A 15332-nucleotide genomic window follows, 5' to 3' on the forward strand; every position below is an offset into this window, starting at 1 on the left:
AAAAGCTGAAGCCAAGAATTTTTTCTGCAGGCCAGATACTTGTTATTCGGGGAACTGAGGGAGTAATTAATGCAGCTCTCTGCAAAGCCAGCTTGTGACCATGCATGTTCATCGGAATGCATGTTCATGCCTTTTTGGAGTAGAACCATTAAATAATTTGGGTTGGAAGGAACCCTAAAGATCACTCAGTTCCACTCCCTGAAATGGGCAGGGATACCTTCCATTATCCCAAGTCCAGTCCAAACTGGCCTTGGACACTTCCAAACATGGGGCAGCCACAGCTTCTCTGGGCACCCTGTGCCAGGGCCTCTTCACCCTCACCGGGAAGAATTCCTTCCCAATCTCCCCTCAGTCAGACTGAAGCCATTCCCTCTTGTCCTGTCACTCTAGGCCCTTATCCAAAGTCTCTCTCCAGCTCTCTTGAAGGCCCTTTAGCCACTGGAAGGGCTCTGAGGTCTCTGCGTGCCTTCTCTAACCGAGGCCGAGCCCCCCACTTCTCTCAGCCTTTGTACTGATGAATTAATGATTAACATGAAAAACCGAGGAGTGGATGCTGAAAACCAGCGAGAGTTCAAACGCTGTTTTACAGAGGACCTGCGCTCCAGAAAGCTACACCCACGACGAGACACCCCAGAGGCAGAAGCACCCCTAAACCGCGGCCGCAGCGCTCCCCGCGCCGCCAGCGGCTCCTCCCCTCACGGCCGCGCCCCTGCCCCCGCCCCGGCCCGCCCCTCACGGCAGCGCGGGGCTTCCGCGGGGCCGCGGCAGGGGCTGCGCGCGCCCCGCCCGTGGCGGGAACGGGCCCGGCAGGTGCGTGAGGGGGAGCCCGGGAATGGCCGGAGTGACCGGGAATGGCCGGGAACGGCCGGGGCGGGCGGAGGAGGGAGCTCGGGTTCCTGGGGCTCGGCCGCGGCGCCGGCAGCGCCCAAACGGGCCCGGCCGGCCTTGCCCAGCGCTGCCGGGCGCGCCCCCCGCTGCAGCCCTGGGTTCCGCTCCAAATCACGAGTGTCCTCAACCAAAATGTAATTCTGATGCGAAGGCCCTTTCTTTTTTTTTCTTCTTTTTTTTTTTTTGTTTGTTTTTGTTTTGGTTTTTCGTCATTGCTTGTTGTTACCTTCTTTGTTCTTTACAGAAGGATGAGCTAGGTTTCATCCCAAAAAAGCTCAAGATGCCCGGTAGGGAGTAGGAGCGAGGACTTGAATTGCAAGGAAATAAGATCCGCAGCACTTAGTAAGGTGAATAAAAACATCCCTTTTGGTTTATTTTTGCGGTATTAGGATTGCACGTGCTGTCAGAATCTGTCTGTGGAGAAAGTGACTCTGTGGTTGTATTAGCTCATGCCTGCACTCTTTTTCAATTGTTTTTTTTCTTGCTTCTCACACTGTTGTCCAGAAAACTATACATTGTTATCTTCTGGTTACTAATAGGGTAGACTAGACAGGAAAGGCAGAGAGACATCATTCATGCTGAGAACTCATTGAAGGATCTGCCTTAAAGTGTCTGTTTAAGAAGTTATGGAACAAAAAAGGCAGGAATAAGTTGCTAAACTGGCAGAAACAGGCAGGAATAAACTACCAAACCAGAAAGGACAGTGTTGCTAGTGATGGTTTCAGCAGCAAATGTGTCACTAATTTTTAAAGAGGATTCTAGGGGAAATCTAAGGACTGCAGACCTGGGAGTTTGACCACCAACAAGTGAATTAATAGCAAATGTAGCAAAGTAGGATTATTGGAGAGCTGCATAAGTATCAATCAAATCAATGATTGATACTTACGCAAAAAATCAATGTGACTTAAAAGTCATGCCTTTAAAAATGCTGGAATTTTCTGCAGGTCTAAACGAGCGTGTTGAGGGCTAGCTCACAGTCTGTACTCAGATTTCAGGGAGGTTTTAAGCAGGAGCCCTTTACCTGGACACAATAAGGGAGTTCCCCTGTCATAAATACAGTTGTTGCAAAGATAGTAAAGAGGATGTGAGTAAATGGGCAGCTCTCCTGGTGGCTGGTTGTCACCATTGGGGTGCTGCAGGGATGGTTTGTAGATGACATGGAAGATCAGTGTTTCCAGCTGGCTTTGTCTTATTGAAGGTGGTAAAGAGGGCTGAGGGTGCTGAAGTGCAGGTATAAACTGATTCATATGGGTGGGGAGCAAGTGCAAATTCCCCACACAAAATGAGGGAGTTTTTGGGGCAGTAATAACTAATTCTGTGAAGTTTTCCTTCTTGGTCAAGTCTCCCTTTGGCTGGTGTTACAGAGGTTCAGGGAAGACTGTGCCTGGGTGAGAAGGTTCTAGTCCCGAGACATGGAGGAGCACTGGATGTTTATTCTGTTCTTCCCCAGGCTCCTGCTCTTGACCTGGGCTGGAGAGCAGGATCCAGGGAGAGGTATCCTTTGGTCTGACCTAGCATCTGTTCCCACTTAAAATCTGTACAACTGGGAATTGTTGTGAGGAATGATTTCCAGAACTGGCAGTGTTTTATGTACTCTTCATTATTCTGTCAGAAAAATTGATGTACCTGAGGAAGGTTGTGCAGGTATCTGGACCTGGGAGCCGAAAGTGCGTGCAAATTGCTGTGGGATATAGATATATATTTTTTTTCCATGAAAACTCATTAACTGCCTAAGGAAATGCCTGCAAATGCAGTCTTGTTAGAAGAACTAAAGAATCCTCTGTAGACTCTTGTGCCTTGAGTACGGGGTGTATCTGCTGCTGAGCTGGGTTTTGCACGGATTCGCAGTGTCTCTCCAATTCTGGCGTGCAGGCTTCTGAACCACTTGCCTGAGATTAGCCCAGCAGCCCTGAACACTCCAGGCACTCGTGCTGATTCAGCTCTTGATCTTCTTTTTCTGACTTCCATACCTTTTCTTTTTTTTTTTTTTTTGATATGTTTTTACCAGATGTGTTTAACAACTTGTAGTTAATTTGGTTGCAACAGGATTAGTAAAAAATTATTAAACCCATGGCTTATTATTTGAGGCCCAGGAGTAGGATTTGTTTATTATACAAGCAGGAAACTCTAGATCGAAATGAAGAGCTGCAGTATTTGTGTGTGGATTTACAGAAGAGGTTGAGCCTCTTGCTTCCCAAATACACAGGACTTGGATCCATGGTTTGTGTTGCCTTCTACAGTGTGATTTGTGATTTTTGTTGGGCAAGAAGAGATTTGTATTTACAAGCAACATCCTTTCCAGAAAGTGTAGATAGGCTTTGAGGCACAGAGCTTTGGGTTTCAGATCTTGCTATGAGCAGGCAGGGGGACAGAGCACAGAATGTTTTGGGTTTTTTTCTGGGTTTCTAAGCTGGTGTTGCAGCCCCTCACTCTACACTCATATTTCTGTTCTGACCCATTTTTCCTGGCTAGAAGGCAATTTCCTGCTGTTGTTTCTATTGAAGATGCTGGATGTGTCAAGGATCAGCCCGTGGCAATGAAGCTACAAGTGCCCTGGGGCTGCTGCTATAACGTGTCAGTAAGAGCACTTGCAGCTTTAGGAATGATTTAATTGGAAGTGCAGTAGGTGCCAGGCAGCTCAGATCCTGTTTCTGATGTCGCATTCCATAAGAGCACAAATTACCAAATGAGTTAATGCTCCACTCGAGTCAGCCATGTTTGCAGCATGTCATTATGTGTGGCTGATGAGCTGGAAGTTCCAGTTAATACTGTCAGAGAAGTCTGGAGATAATGTCTTCAGTGGGAAGTACTGCCTTGACGGAGTGTTTCAGGGGGTCAGTCTGAAATGGTGAGGTGTTCCTCCTCTGCCCCTTCCTTCCTGCAGCTCGTTCTCCTAGACAGGACTCATTTGCCAGGTCACCAGACAGTTCTGTCAGAGGCAGGCTGCTGAGTTCTAACAAATTTTTTAGGAATTCCCGCCATCTAAAAGCCACAGTTCAGAGCAGAGTACCTGGCATGGAGCTGTGGTTCTGTGGCAAGTCTCTGACACCACTGAATTATTGCAATAAAGAATTAAGTGTTCAGAAAAAAATAAAACCATCCTACCTCTCTGCCAGTCTTGCCAATATGATTTGATTTTTTTTTCCTACCTATTTTTATATGTTTGTGTCTGGATTCTTCTGAAGTGAAACATAACACTGTTGGGGAATTGGCACTGGTGATTCAGATTGTAGCAATGCTGAACTTCACTGTAGTGAAAATAAACTGTTGCTGGTGGAACTTCATTTTGAGAATCATCAGACCAAGATAAAGATTGGTTTTGATGTTGAAAGTTTTTGTAGTAATTTTTAAATGCTGATGATGTGGTGAAAAATGAGTGGCAACAGCTAATTACTTATGTATACACTTGCTTGCAGGTTCAGCTATAGGATTCTATCTCCATTTCTAAATCTGCATGATGTTGGACCCTTACATCTACATGGGGTTCAATTTGGAATTGGTGTCTTTGCAATCTCTTGTAAAAGTCCTGTTTTTGAGGCTGACACTTTACAAATTCAGTGCCAGTGGGGGCATTTTAAAAGTTTGGTTTCAGCTTTCTGTGTATTGAGTACAGGAAAAGTGTATTCCCCACTGAATAACAAAGGCTTAAGAGCATCTCCAGCACTGCCCATCTGGGAGATGGGCCTTTACTGGACCAACAGAAAACTGCAAATTATTCTGGAGTTTGATCTGTTGGGTATCACATCTCCATCAGATCTCCAGAATCTCTTGGCCTGTTTCAAAGCACTTTATCCAGTGAATAAATGCTTGTGCCTGTCCAGCAGGTGTAAGGACTGCAGCACTGAAAAGGAAACACCAGCTTTGTGGAGCTCACATGGAAAGTGGTGACAGACCAGAAGAACAATTGCACAGTTGTGATGTAGCTGCCTCAGGTCCCTGCTGTTGGCTAGAACAGTAGGTTGAATCTTTCTGGTAAGTTGGATCATTTTGGGAAGATTCTAACACAGACACTTCTACAGCACGATAAACAAGTTTGTGACTGTGAATAGGGCATCTCTAAATTTCCTGTGGAGGTTCAGATTCTGATCCAGTTACATTACCTTTGAAAATGATTGATACACAGCTTCTGTGGGCTTTCTGAGGCAGCACAATTTTTGAAGTGCTTGTTTTCTGTTTTTTCTTTCTACTTAAAAGATTATGTTAGCTTTAGGTAAAAAGTACAGAGTACTGTTTCATCTTTGCTTTTACTTTCTGAATTTTCTAGCCTAACAGCAAACTTACTTCCAATGCTTAGTGGAGCAGAGTTGCTTTTATCTGCAGTCCTTAAAAGATGAATACTCAAACTGCTGTTTTCTGTTTGCTCATCAGTGGAGCCCAATATTTGCCCAGCCTGGTGCAAACAGAGCTAAATCTGTCACCTGCTGCTGCAGTTTGCATAGGTTGTCCATGTAGTCATAGCTTTCAGATTCATTGTGTGGAGAGGTGTGTAAAAACAGAAGTTTGTGGAAATTAGTTGCTTTTAAATAAGCTTTATAATGCTAAAGATACTTATATCCATTTTCTAGAACTATGCCAAGAAAAAGAAAGCTGTTGGCTCAATTAAGTACTCTTCAAAACACCAGCAGCTTCCCTCAGATCAATGCCGTGGAGCAGCTGAACACTACACCTGGAGCAGATCCTTCTCCAAAAAGCAGCAAATATTTTATGATAGAGAAAAAAAATTCTCCTCAGCTACAAGAAGATTTTTTCAACCAGCCCTGTGTTAGTCTGGCCAAGTCCTTTCTGGGACAGGTAAGACATGAGCACTGAGATTCTTGTACTTGTATTATGTGCTGGCTAATAACTTAGTGTAAAAGGATGAAAATCTTTTTTTGCCATTTGGCTCCCAGGCTTGGCTGTTTTAGGAATACAGCTCTCATTCCTTCTCTTGCTAAGTGCAGTGGAATTTAAAGACCAGTAGCTGAATCTATTCTAGATGAAGTCAGAGGAGTCATTTTTCAGATTTAGTCTGTCACATTTTTAATTGGGGTTTCTTTGGTGCAGTTTTCCTTCCTTTTTTCTGTTTACTGAAATGTGCTTAGCTACTTGTGGTTTGAGGGCTGTGCCAGGCCCATTATCTTCCTTTCAGCAATTGCATTACTTGTTTTTGTTTCTTGCTTAGCCCAGTGGAAAGCAGTGCTCTGCAGTCAGTAACACCTTCTTTGCCTCCTTTTTACTGTCTTGTGCTAAGGATTGCACAGTCCCACACTTAAGCTCTTTTCACTCCAAATATTGCTGTTCCTGTCTTTTGTTTCTGAGCTTCCCAGTCATTACCTGTTCATGCAAGGACTTCTCCCTTACCCCATTGCATGAACTTTGAGGAGTCTTTGCACCTTACTGAAAGCCTTTGGAAATCAGAGTGTTGGAGATGGACTCACTAAGCAGAAGAGTCCTTCAGAAAACTCTCTGGCTGTTTCCAGGGGAGGGAGTTCCCTTAGTATTTTCCCTATAAAAATTCCAGTCCTGGACCTTCTAAACTCAGCTGCAAAATGTGTGTTCAGTTTCACTGCTATGTCTTATCTTCTCTGAGTCTTTTTTATACCTTTATTGTCTGCAGGGTGAGCAGACTCTCTGGGTTCTCATGGCTTTAGATAACTCCAGGAATTTGTTCCACAAACTGTTGGTTTTGGCCTGTTTTGCTGCATCCAGCCTTTTTTTTTTTATTTTCTAAGGATATCTTGCTTCTAAGTGACGCCTTTGCTCTGCCTTTTAGCCCTGCTGGGTTTCTTTCTGGTCTGCCTTCACCTCTTTGTGATACTCCACATGTGTTGCTATCTTTGCAGACATCCTGCTAGAGGCTTGCCTTTCAGGCCTTAACCTTTGGCTGCCTCTAAAGCTCTTCCCAACAAGCTCCCTCTCTTTACGTAGTTTCCTCTTTTTGCGGGTAGGCAGGACTCTGGTAGATTATTTTTGGACTTTAATACATGTGAAAAGACACTGAACTTTATCCTTCATGGTCATGATACTGAGTTGTTTTTCAGGAGTAAGTCTTTGGAAAAGCCTTTTGTTTTGCTCCAGATCTGAGAACTGAGTCTTTTCTCATGATGTTCCTGATTCCTTGCTCTGCACAACAATTGATGGTGTCTAAGCAAACGTTGCCCATGTCCTGTTCTATCTGAGGATGCCTGTAGTCTCCCATTACTGATACGTTTTTGATGTCTTAATGGCTCCATCACCCTCATGCATTCAGTTACTCCGGGCAGATGATTTTTGAATCCTGGTTCTGTATTTTTCCTATTTAGGCCTAGTATTCCAAACTACATTATTTCTATCTTAATTTTACACTTCCTTCAAAGTGTAACCCCCAGTCTCCCATGACCAGCCTATTCTCTCATAAAGGTAATTTAGTGTTTCCTTCATTACCTTCATTCTACCAAATTTTGGCAGCATCTTTTGTTTACCTTCATAATACCTGAGTTCTTGGAAACAAAAAAGTTACATGCAGTGAATGGCCTTTCACAGGGAACTGCCATAACATCAAGATACATCCTCAATGAGAAAAATAACCTTTATGAGATGGCTTACTGTGAGGTGTTGGGAATTATCACCATTTTTAAACTTTTTTATTCAACAGAATATTTGGTGTGCCTGAAGGCAGGGAAATGCCCAGATGCTTTTAAACCCATAACGTAACCTTGCATTTCATCATACTGAGTGAGAAGTGTGGTCACATGGGTCTGATTTTGGGGTGTTCCCAGGCACTTGCTGAACTCCAGTGCTTTTTATTTCATGAAAAATAATAAACAGATTCTTTTCAACAATTTGACAAGTGCTGTAGGGAAACTGGTGTACTGGAGCTGTAGCTTTGGAAACCAACTCCTGGAGCATCCGTTACGGATCAGATCAATATCTGCATTAGCAATCCAGCACAAACATCTGTTAGGAATCAAGCTTTGTTTTCTGAAGGTCATTTTTGAATGGCTGTATAATTAAAATGTTATAATTAAACTGATTGCTGGTGCCCAGACGAGACTGTGCTGCAGTATTTCATACACGTTAAGTAAAGCATAAAGTTTAGAAATCAGGTCAAACCACAAATTCCTTTGTACAGAGTTTAGTGGTTGTTTTATTTTTAAAGAGAATCTTTTGACTGTCATGTTTTGTTTCCCCTGCATCTGCTTTGTTTTATTTAAGGAGGTACCAGCAGCAAGAACACACTGTAATAACAAAGATCTGTTGTTGTCTGCCTGAAGCCAATTCCCATCTCTCCTGCACTGCCCTTTTCTGTGGTGCAGAAAATACTGAAATAGCATTGATGCCCTCTCTAGAGCTGATTATCTCTGTGATTTGGGACTGGGACTTGTTTGAAACATCTATGGGAAGGGAAACTGTCTAATCATAGCAGTTATTTAATTGTGCCACTGTCATATTTCTTCTGATATAAGGATTCATGTTGCTTCAAGGTTGATATCAGCAGTGATTTTTGCCTTAAACCTGATGGATTGGAGTGGAGAATACAGAAGATAACCACAAAAGCACCTCTGTGGGCTTTAGTACATGTAGGGTTTCGTACTGCCTCATCTAGACACTCCAGGCATTTTGTGGGGTGAGGGACAGGTGGGAACTCCTTGTACTGGGCTGTGGAAGCTGAAAAAGTTGGTGTTAGCTTATAGACTGCTCACTGGAGAGGATTTAGTACCATCAGGTCCTTTCTTTCCAACTTCTCTGTTTCCACAGCTCTTGCTGTGGTTATTTTGTACTGAGGGCTGGTAACTGATGCACTCTGACCTCTCTTTCAGATTTTAGTTCGCAAACTTCCTGATGGCAGAGAGCTCTGGGGCAGGATTGTTGAAACAGAAGCTTATCTGGGTGGGGAAGATGAAGCTTCCCACTCGAAAGGTGGGAAGCAAACACAACGGAACGCAGCAATGTTCATGAAACCAGGAACTCTGTACGTGTATCAGATCTATGGGATTTATTTCTGCATGAATGTTTCCAGCCAAGGTAAGCTGAGGCTGAAAGAGATGGAATGCCAGCAGGATGGGGCTGACATTTCAAGCTACGGTGCTGCTGCAAGTCACTTGTGAGCTCTCTGTGGGCTCTCATGTCAGTGACTTGCTCTCACCATCCTCCACTGGGACCTGGGCTTCGCCACTGTGATCAGTGTACCTGTGGACAGGCAGCACAGCAGGCAGGGCCCATCTCCAGCTGCCCTGTTTGTCCCTTCTGGGGGCTGTTCAGGCACACAAAGATTGAGAAATGAGGGAGAATCCAGATGGGATGGAGCTTTCAGTTTTGATGACCTGGGCTGCTGCCTCAGTCATATGATTCAGTGAACCTTGTTCCTCAAAAGTGGTGATGTAGAGAAAAATTCAGAGTCATTAATGACAGCCTAAATCTTGGTGTCTGTTGCCATGGCAGGAAATGCCTCTGTCTCCTTCCTTTATCTTCAGAGGCAGAATGAGATGTTGGGGAAAACAAAAAGTCTGAGATGTCTTAAGCTTAAGCAAGGAGTCAGTAGAAGCAATTTAGCTGTCTAGCTGTATCTAAAAGCCAAAAAAACCCCACCCAAATCAAAATACTGAGACTGTTACAGAATCTTCAATCTTCTTTTATTATTCTCAAGAAAAAAATAATCAAGCTCTAATTAAATTATTCTGTAATTTACTGAAACTCTCCTTCATATTTCAAGACTCTTAACGAGCGTTACTGAAAAGTTCCTTCTTTTTCCTGTCCTGTAAGAATGACAGTATTGGCCTTGCAATGGATCTCTTGTTTAATTAGACACCTTGAAAAGGCAGCAAGTGTTTCCTAGGTAACTACTCACTGTTAGGAAAAATCTCAAACCCAATTTACTTTCTTTTTCACTATTTCAATGATAAAGGTTAAAAAGCTTGTGTATTCCTAAGTGGAAAGCAAACGTAACTGTGACCATTAATGCTCAGGTTTTTGCCTTTGGACACAAGCCAAGCAGAAAAATAGTGCCACGTTATAGTGTGGGGGAAGAGCCTGACTTTCCAGCTGAGGGTGTGGAGTCTGGTGGATGAACACATGTGAACTTCATTACATGGGCTCTGCCACATCTGTTCAAATTATGAAAGGACATGGTTCATTTGTCAGGATGGGATTCTTGGTGATTAAAATACTAAGAATAATATATTTTTTATTATATATATATATATGTTTAGCCTTTGAATTATAGAAAGATTTCTTTGAAATACACACTTTGGGAAATTTTTCCTTATTACTATTACTAGTTTTGTAGCAAAGCAGTTAAAGGGCTCCCTGTGGTGATGGAATTCATTGCATTTTTTGTTGCAAACTTCCTTCCCATCATCCTGTCCCACAGGAGTGACACCAGGCAGAGCTGTCACTGCCAGCTTTGTCAGAGCACTGCAGTCAGTACCATGGCTGTGCACGTTGTGCACCACTGATGCAGCTACACAAACTGGGGCTGCCCCTTCTGTCTATTTGCTCACATGCAGAAGTGTTGAAAGAGAGAATGTGGGGAGGAATCACACCTGAGATGTTTTTCTCCAGTTAGAGGGAGGAGGAGTTGTTTATTGTGCTGTGGTTTAGTCTGAGGGAAGAATTGAGGGAGTCATCTTCACAGTGGCACCTGAGTAGAGGGCAAAAGCATTTCATTCTCTGGATATGGGATAGATCTTCAAAACTTTGTTTTGACTCTGGCTGTGAAAAAACACAAAGAAACCCTGGCAAAAAAAACCCCAAAAAACTCTTGTGGCAAAGCCTGATCCTTCTTCATAGCATGCTCTGAAGGCAACCAGCTCCAAGAGCCAAGTGTATCCTCTGAAGCAGTGGAGCTCTGACTCTTTAGGGATCACTTGTTTTGATATACAACCTCACAGCCTCTGACTCCAGGTGGAATAAACCTTCTCTGTTTATTGGTTTATGCTGAGGTTCAGGTTCCAGTATCATTCAGGGATGGGAAGAGTGTGTCACCCACAGCCCTGTGTTCATAAAACCATAATGAGATGGGGAGGGGGATCCAGTATTCTTTGTCTGTGAGGAAGGGGAAGTCTTCATGCACATCACTGAGATAAAGCTACATCATGGGGAATTTTACTGTGAGAGGTCCTCCCATCCCTGAGTGAAATACTGCAACTGACTGAAGCCACAGCAGGCATCACTACATTTGGAGAAATCATGGGTGGTAGAGGAGAAAACATACAGCCAACATCTTTTACTGTGCATGAATCCTACAGTATATCCTGAGCTGCACAATAATCTCAGTGCTAAGAGCTTTCCCTAGAGTTAAGAGAGATGTGGGGCTTCCCTTGCCTCAGGCAGAGGATAAATGCCAGTCATGCCTCTTTTTGACTTAGCTGTGATCTGTTTCTCTGGAATTTGCCAAGGTCTGTATTTTGCTGCCAGATCTGAAAGAATAGCTTGTAAAATCAAGAGCCTGGTGATGCTCAGCCCAGGGTCACACTGCAGGGACTTCTCCCTAACTTTCAGCTCCTAGACTAGGGTTTTGGAGGAAGTATTGGGGAGCACTGAGGCAGGTGGGTGAATGGAGGAGAAAATTCTCTTCTCTCCATTGGCCAAGAGCTGTTTCCAAGCCTGGGAGCTGGAGCTGTTTTGGGGAGGGAGCAGGAAGCGGCGCTGTGGGGGTGTAGGACTCCACTGTCATGTTATGATTTCTAGCTGCTCCGGGAGAGAATTGGCCTCTGCAGTGTTGTTAGATCCCAGCTTTTAGCCCTGAATGCTGCTCATTATATGGAGTGACTCTTAACAGGAGAGATAAATACTCAGCATCCGCAGCTGGCCCTGCTGCTGCTGGTGTGTGCACATTGGGCAGATGCTGAACTCAGGTGACCCTTGAGAGTGAAATGCTGCAGGCTGAGACGGGGAAGAAGCCAGGCTGAAGCACTCTGGAGTTGACTCAGCCACTCTTTGGGAATTGAAATTAAATTTCTAATGCGGAGGTTTGCTCAGGAGGAACCAGAGGCGTGAGGGGAAGACGGCAGTTGCTCATTGTGGTAACCCTGCACTCGTGTCCTGCCTGCTGTCTCCACCTCTTCCCAAGGCTACTCTCTGGGCAGAGTGGGGTGTGTGTTGCACACAGCTAGAAAGAACCTGGAAACTTCCAGCTGGAAATGCAGAAAGAGCAGCCAGGGACAAAAATTGCCAGTACTCCCTGGCTGGGCTCTGTGCTGCTCTGGGAGCACCTGCAGTTTTCCAAAGTGCTCATCTCTCTTCATGTGAACTCCCAAGGACTTGGTTCAGTTCAAGTGTAACCACAGTTTCCACTTGCAGTTGAATGGGTGAAAGCAAGCAGTGTAATGAGAGATTGCTCAGAACCCCCAGTTATTCCTGGCAAGGGAGGCAGCAACATGATGGGAAGGATGTTTCTTTGCGCATTGATAAAAAGCAGAATTAGGACATGGAACATGTTCTTAAAAATCTGAAATGACCTTTGAACTCTAAATCACTGTTAGGCCAGGGAAGCAGCTTTTGGCTGCCAGATTAGCATCAATCCCCCTCCTTGGAGAAGGGAGTGCCTGGGAACAGATTGCTGACAGCTGTTGGAATTCAGGCTGTTGACTTCACCGAGCTGTAGTCAGGGCAGCAGGGGTTCTGAGATGGTTCAGGGCAGCAGGCACACCTCAGAGAGCCAGGAACCAGGACCTCACTGGGAGCCCAGAGGGGTAATTTAGTGTGGGATTTGTACAAAGTATGAGAGGGATTCTATTTTGGGAAATCACAGGTCCTTAGGGATCTGCCAGTGCCTACAAAAAAAGCCTGTGCCAGGCACGAGCGTGGCTCCAGATGTTCGAGGCTGGAGAGGGACTCTGGGGAGCAGCGCCGTGCAGATGCTGGTGGGAGGAAAGCTGTGGGTGGCCAGCACAGGGGGAGCTGTGTGGCTGCACACAGGCCCTGTGCCAGTGCTCTCCTCACCCACTCAGGGGCAGGAGGAGACCTGGGCCCCTGCTGGCCCTTGGAAAACACCAGGGAAACGTTTCTGTCCCACTTAGGCTGGAGATCCTTGTCTGACAGGGAATGTGTGCTCAGAGCTGCATCTTTGCTTTGCTGTCACCTTGCTGCAACAGCTGGGAGGGCAGGAGACCCAAGGCTTCTGACAGGGTGGCAAATCACATTTTAGAAAAGAATTTGTCAGTTTTGTTCAGTTTTTGTCATAGAAAGGTCTCCTCTGCTAAGTGCTGCTCCCAGGGCTGTGCATCCTACAGCCAGACTGTGCAGCCCTGTCCTGCCCCAGGTCCCTGCCTTGGGAGAGCTTCCCTGGCACATGTGTCCAGATCACACTCTGCTGGAGCTGTGCAGTGACCCAAGGCCATGCTCATCCCAGCTGTTACACCTCCAGAGGGAGTTTGGATTGGTACCAGCCCAAGCTCCCTCAGCAGTGTCTGCTCCCACTGCCTGCAGCTCCTTCCCAGGTCTCTCTTTGTGCAGCCTCACTCTGCAAGCTGCCTCTTTCTGCTGGCAGCAACCAGACTCATTCCTCCTTGCCTTTGTTAGCTGGAGTTCTTGTAATCAGAGTTTATTAGACATCCACTGGGTTTGGGAGCAGAGCTTTGGATATCTCTGCCAAAACTGAACCAGATGTATATTTATTCCTCAACATTGTGCTGACATAAGAAAAAGCTCTTGCCCTCTGGCAAGCCTTGGAGCAGCAGCCAGACTTAGCAACATCAGGTGGAGCTGGGAAGAGCAAGTCAGCACTGCAGAATGAAGGGCACAGAGCTACAGGACACTGGAGATTTGGAGGAGGAAGGGAGTGCCCTTGGAGCAAAGGACGGCCCCATGGTTGGGTGCACCAGGCCATTCCCTCTTCCATCAGGCTGAGCCACGGGCTCAGAGTTGAAGTGCTGCTGGCAGTGAGCTGAAAGGTGAGGCATTCCCAAAAAACAGCCCCATACTAACCCCCAGCTCTTGTTCTGCACAGGAGAAGGGGCTGCAGTGCTGCTGCGTTCCTTGGAGCCTCTGCAGGGCTTGGATGCCATGAGGGAGCTGCGCAGGGCCTCCAGGAAAGCACCCAGCAGGCTGCTCAAGGACTGGCAGCTCTGCAACGGGCCCTCCAAGCTCTGCCAGGCGTTTGGCATCGACAAGGCTTTTGACCAAAGGGACCTGACTCAGGATGCTGCCATCTGGATGGTGCCAGGACAGGACCCGCCGGGGGAGCAGGACGTGGTGGCCACCACCAGGATTGGCATTGGCAACAGGGGAGAGTGGGCACAGAAACCACTCAGGTTTTATTTACGAGGAAACAGATTTGTGAGTGTTGTAGACAAGAAAATAGAGAGAGAGATGGCAGCAAGGGGACATTCCCCTAGCAGCTGACAAGTCTTGCAAGTGTCCCGGGGACCAGGACTTGAGCTGTGCTCTGTATAATGGCTTCAAGCTGCATCATGGCAGACAGAGGGGCTGGGGGGGTTTTTAACAATAAATGTACTTTGTCACAAGGAATGGGGCAAGGTGGAGCTTTATTTGCAGGAGACTGGTATGGGTTTTGGACGCCTTGGACACTGAAGGCCACTTTCTCCCTTGCCAGTGGATCCAGGCTTAATTAAGGTGGGTGAAAGGAGAAGGGTCACAGCTCTGGGCTGCTCCCATCACTTCAGCCCTCAGCAGAGGCCAGTGCTTGGTTGCTGCAGGGAAATAGTTTAAAAATTGGGTGGCAGCAGAGCAGAGTGAAAGGATGGGAGCTGGGAGAGAAGAATCTAAAGGGAGGATCTTACTGTTGTGTGCAGCTACCTCAGGGGAGGGGATAGAGAAGACAGCCAGGCTGCTCTCAGACAGGATGAGAGGCCACCAGCTGGAAAACAGGAAGTTCTCATTAGCTCTGTGGAAAAAAATTTCCCCATGAGGGTGGTCAAACACTGGAACAGGGGCCCAGAGAAGCTGTGGGCCATTCACACCTCCACAGGCAGGGTCCTGAGTGACCTGACCTAACACCTTTCCTCTGAGCAGAGACCCCTTCCAACCTCTACCTCTCTCTTATGTCCAGCCTGGAGAACAAGAATGGGTTTTGTTCATTTTCCCAGCTGCTTTTGAAACCAGTTCAGAACTTAGCACTGTGTGAGTCCCCACACAGAGAAAGCACTGGTACTGGCTTGAGGTACAGAGAGGAAAAAGCTCCATGATTCAGGGCAGGACTGCAGCCACACTGGATGCATGACAGGGACACACCCCCCCCACTTTCACCCCCACCTTAAGGTTTACATATAATAAAAATGTTCAAGTTTATTTTTAAGTATTCTTGTCCCCATCCCATATAAGAACTGGGGTTGGCTCCTTCTGGGCGGCCTTTTTTTCTGATTGCAGTAGCTCACCTTGATGCTCAGGTGCTGGCCTGGTTTAGACAGGGCCTACAGTGGTGTTGATCTGATTTTTAGGTCAGATATGGTTTTTTGCTCCTCTGTACCATCCCTGTTGCAGCTGCAGGGCCAGACTCACTGAAGGGATCCCGAAGAAGCTCCCCA

At 46.1% G+C, this 15332-nt stretch overlaps 1 protein-coding gene across 4 annotated transcripts; it reads left to right on the forward strand.

Annotated features, from left to right (window-relative positions):
• Positions 1-721: 721 nt before the first annotated feature.
• Positions 722-14316, forward strand: MPG (N-methylpurine DNA glycosylase). Of its 4 annotated transcripts, none has more exons than XM_041462330.1 (6): positions 722-810; positions 1133-1235; positions 4710-4860; positions 5454-5679; positions 8667-8871; positions 13796-14316. In XM_041462330.1, exons 4-6 carry the CDS (start codon positions 5458-5460, stop codon positions 14188-14190), a joined length of 822 nt encoding a protein of 273 aa, XP_041318264.1. In that variant the 5' UTR covers positions 722-810; positions 1133-1235; positions 4710-4860; positions 5454-5457; the 3' UTR covers positions 14191-14316. The 4 variants fall into 4 exon arrangements, with proteins under 4 accessions (XP_041318264.1, XP_041318265.1, XP_041318266.1 ...); XM_041462331.1 differs by having other exon boundaries at positions 4713-4860; XM_041462332.1 differs by lacking the exon at positions 1133-1235 and having other exon boundaries at positions 742-810; positions 4713-4860.
• Positions 14317-15332: the final 1016 nt, after the last annotated feature.

The sequence above is a fragment of the Pyrgilauda ruficollis genome, unplaced genomic scaffold, assembly GCF_017590135.1.
Source record: "Pyrgilauda ruficollis isolate IOZ18807 unplaced genomic scaffold, ASM1759013v1 scaffold16, whole genome shotgun sequence".
Classification (NCBI taxonomy): Eukaryota; Metazoa; Chordata; class Aves; order Passeriformes; family Passeridae; genus Pyrgilauda; species Pyrgilauda ruficollis.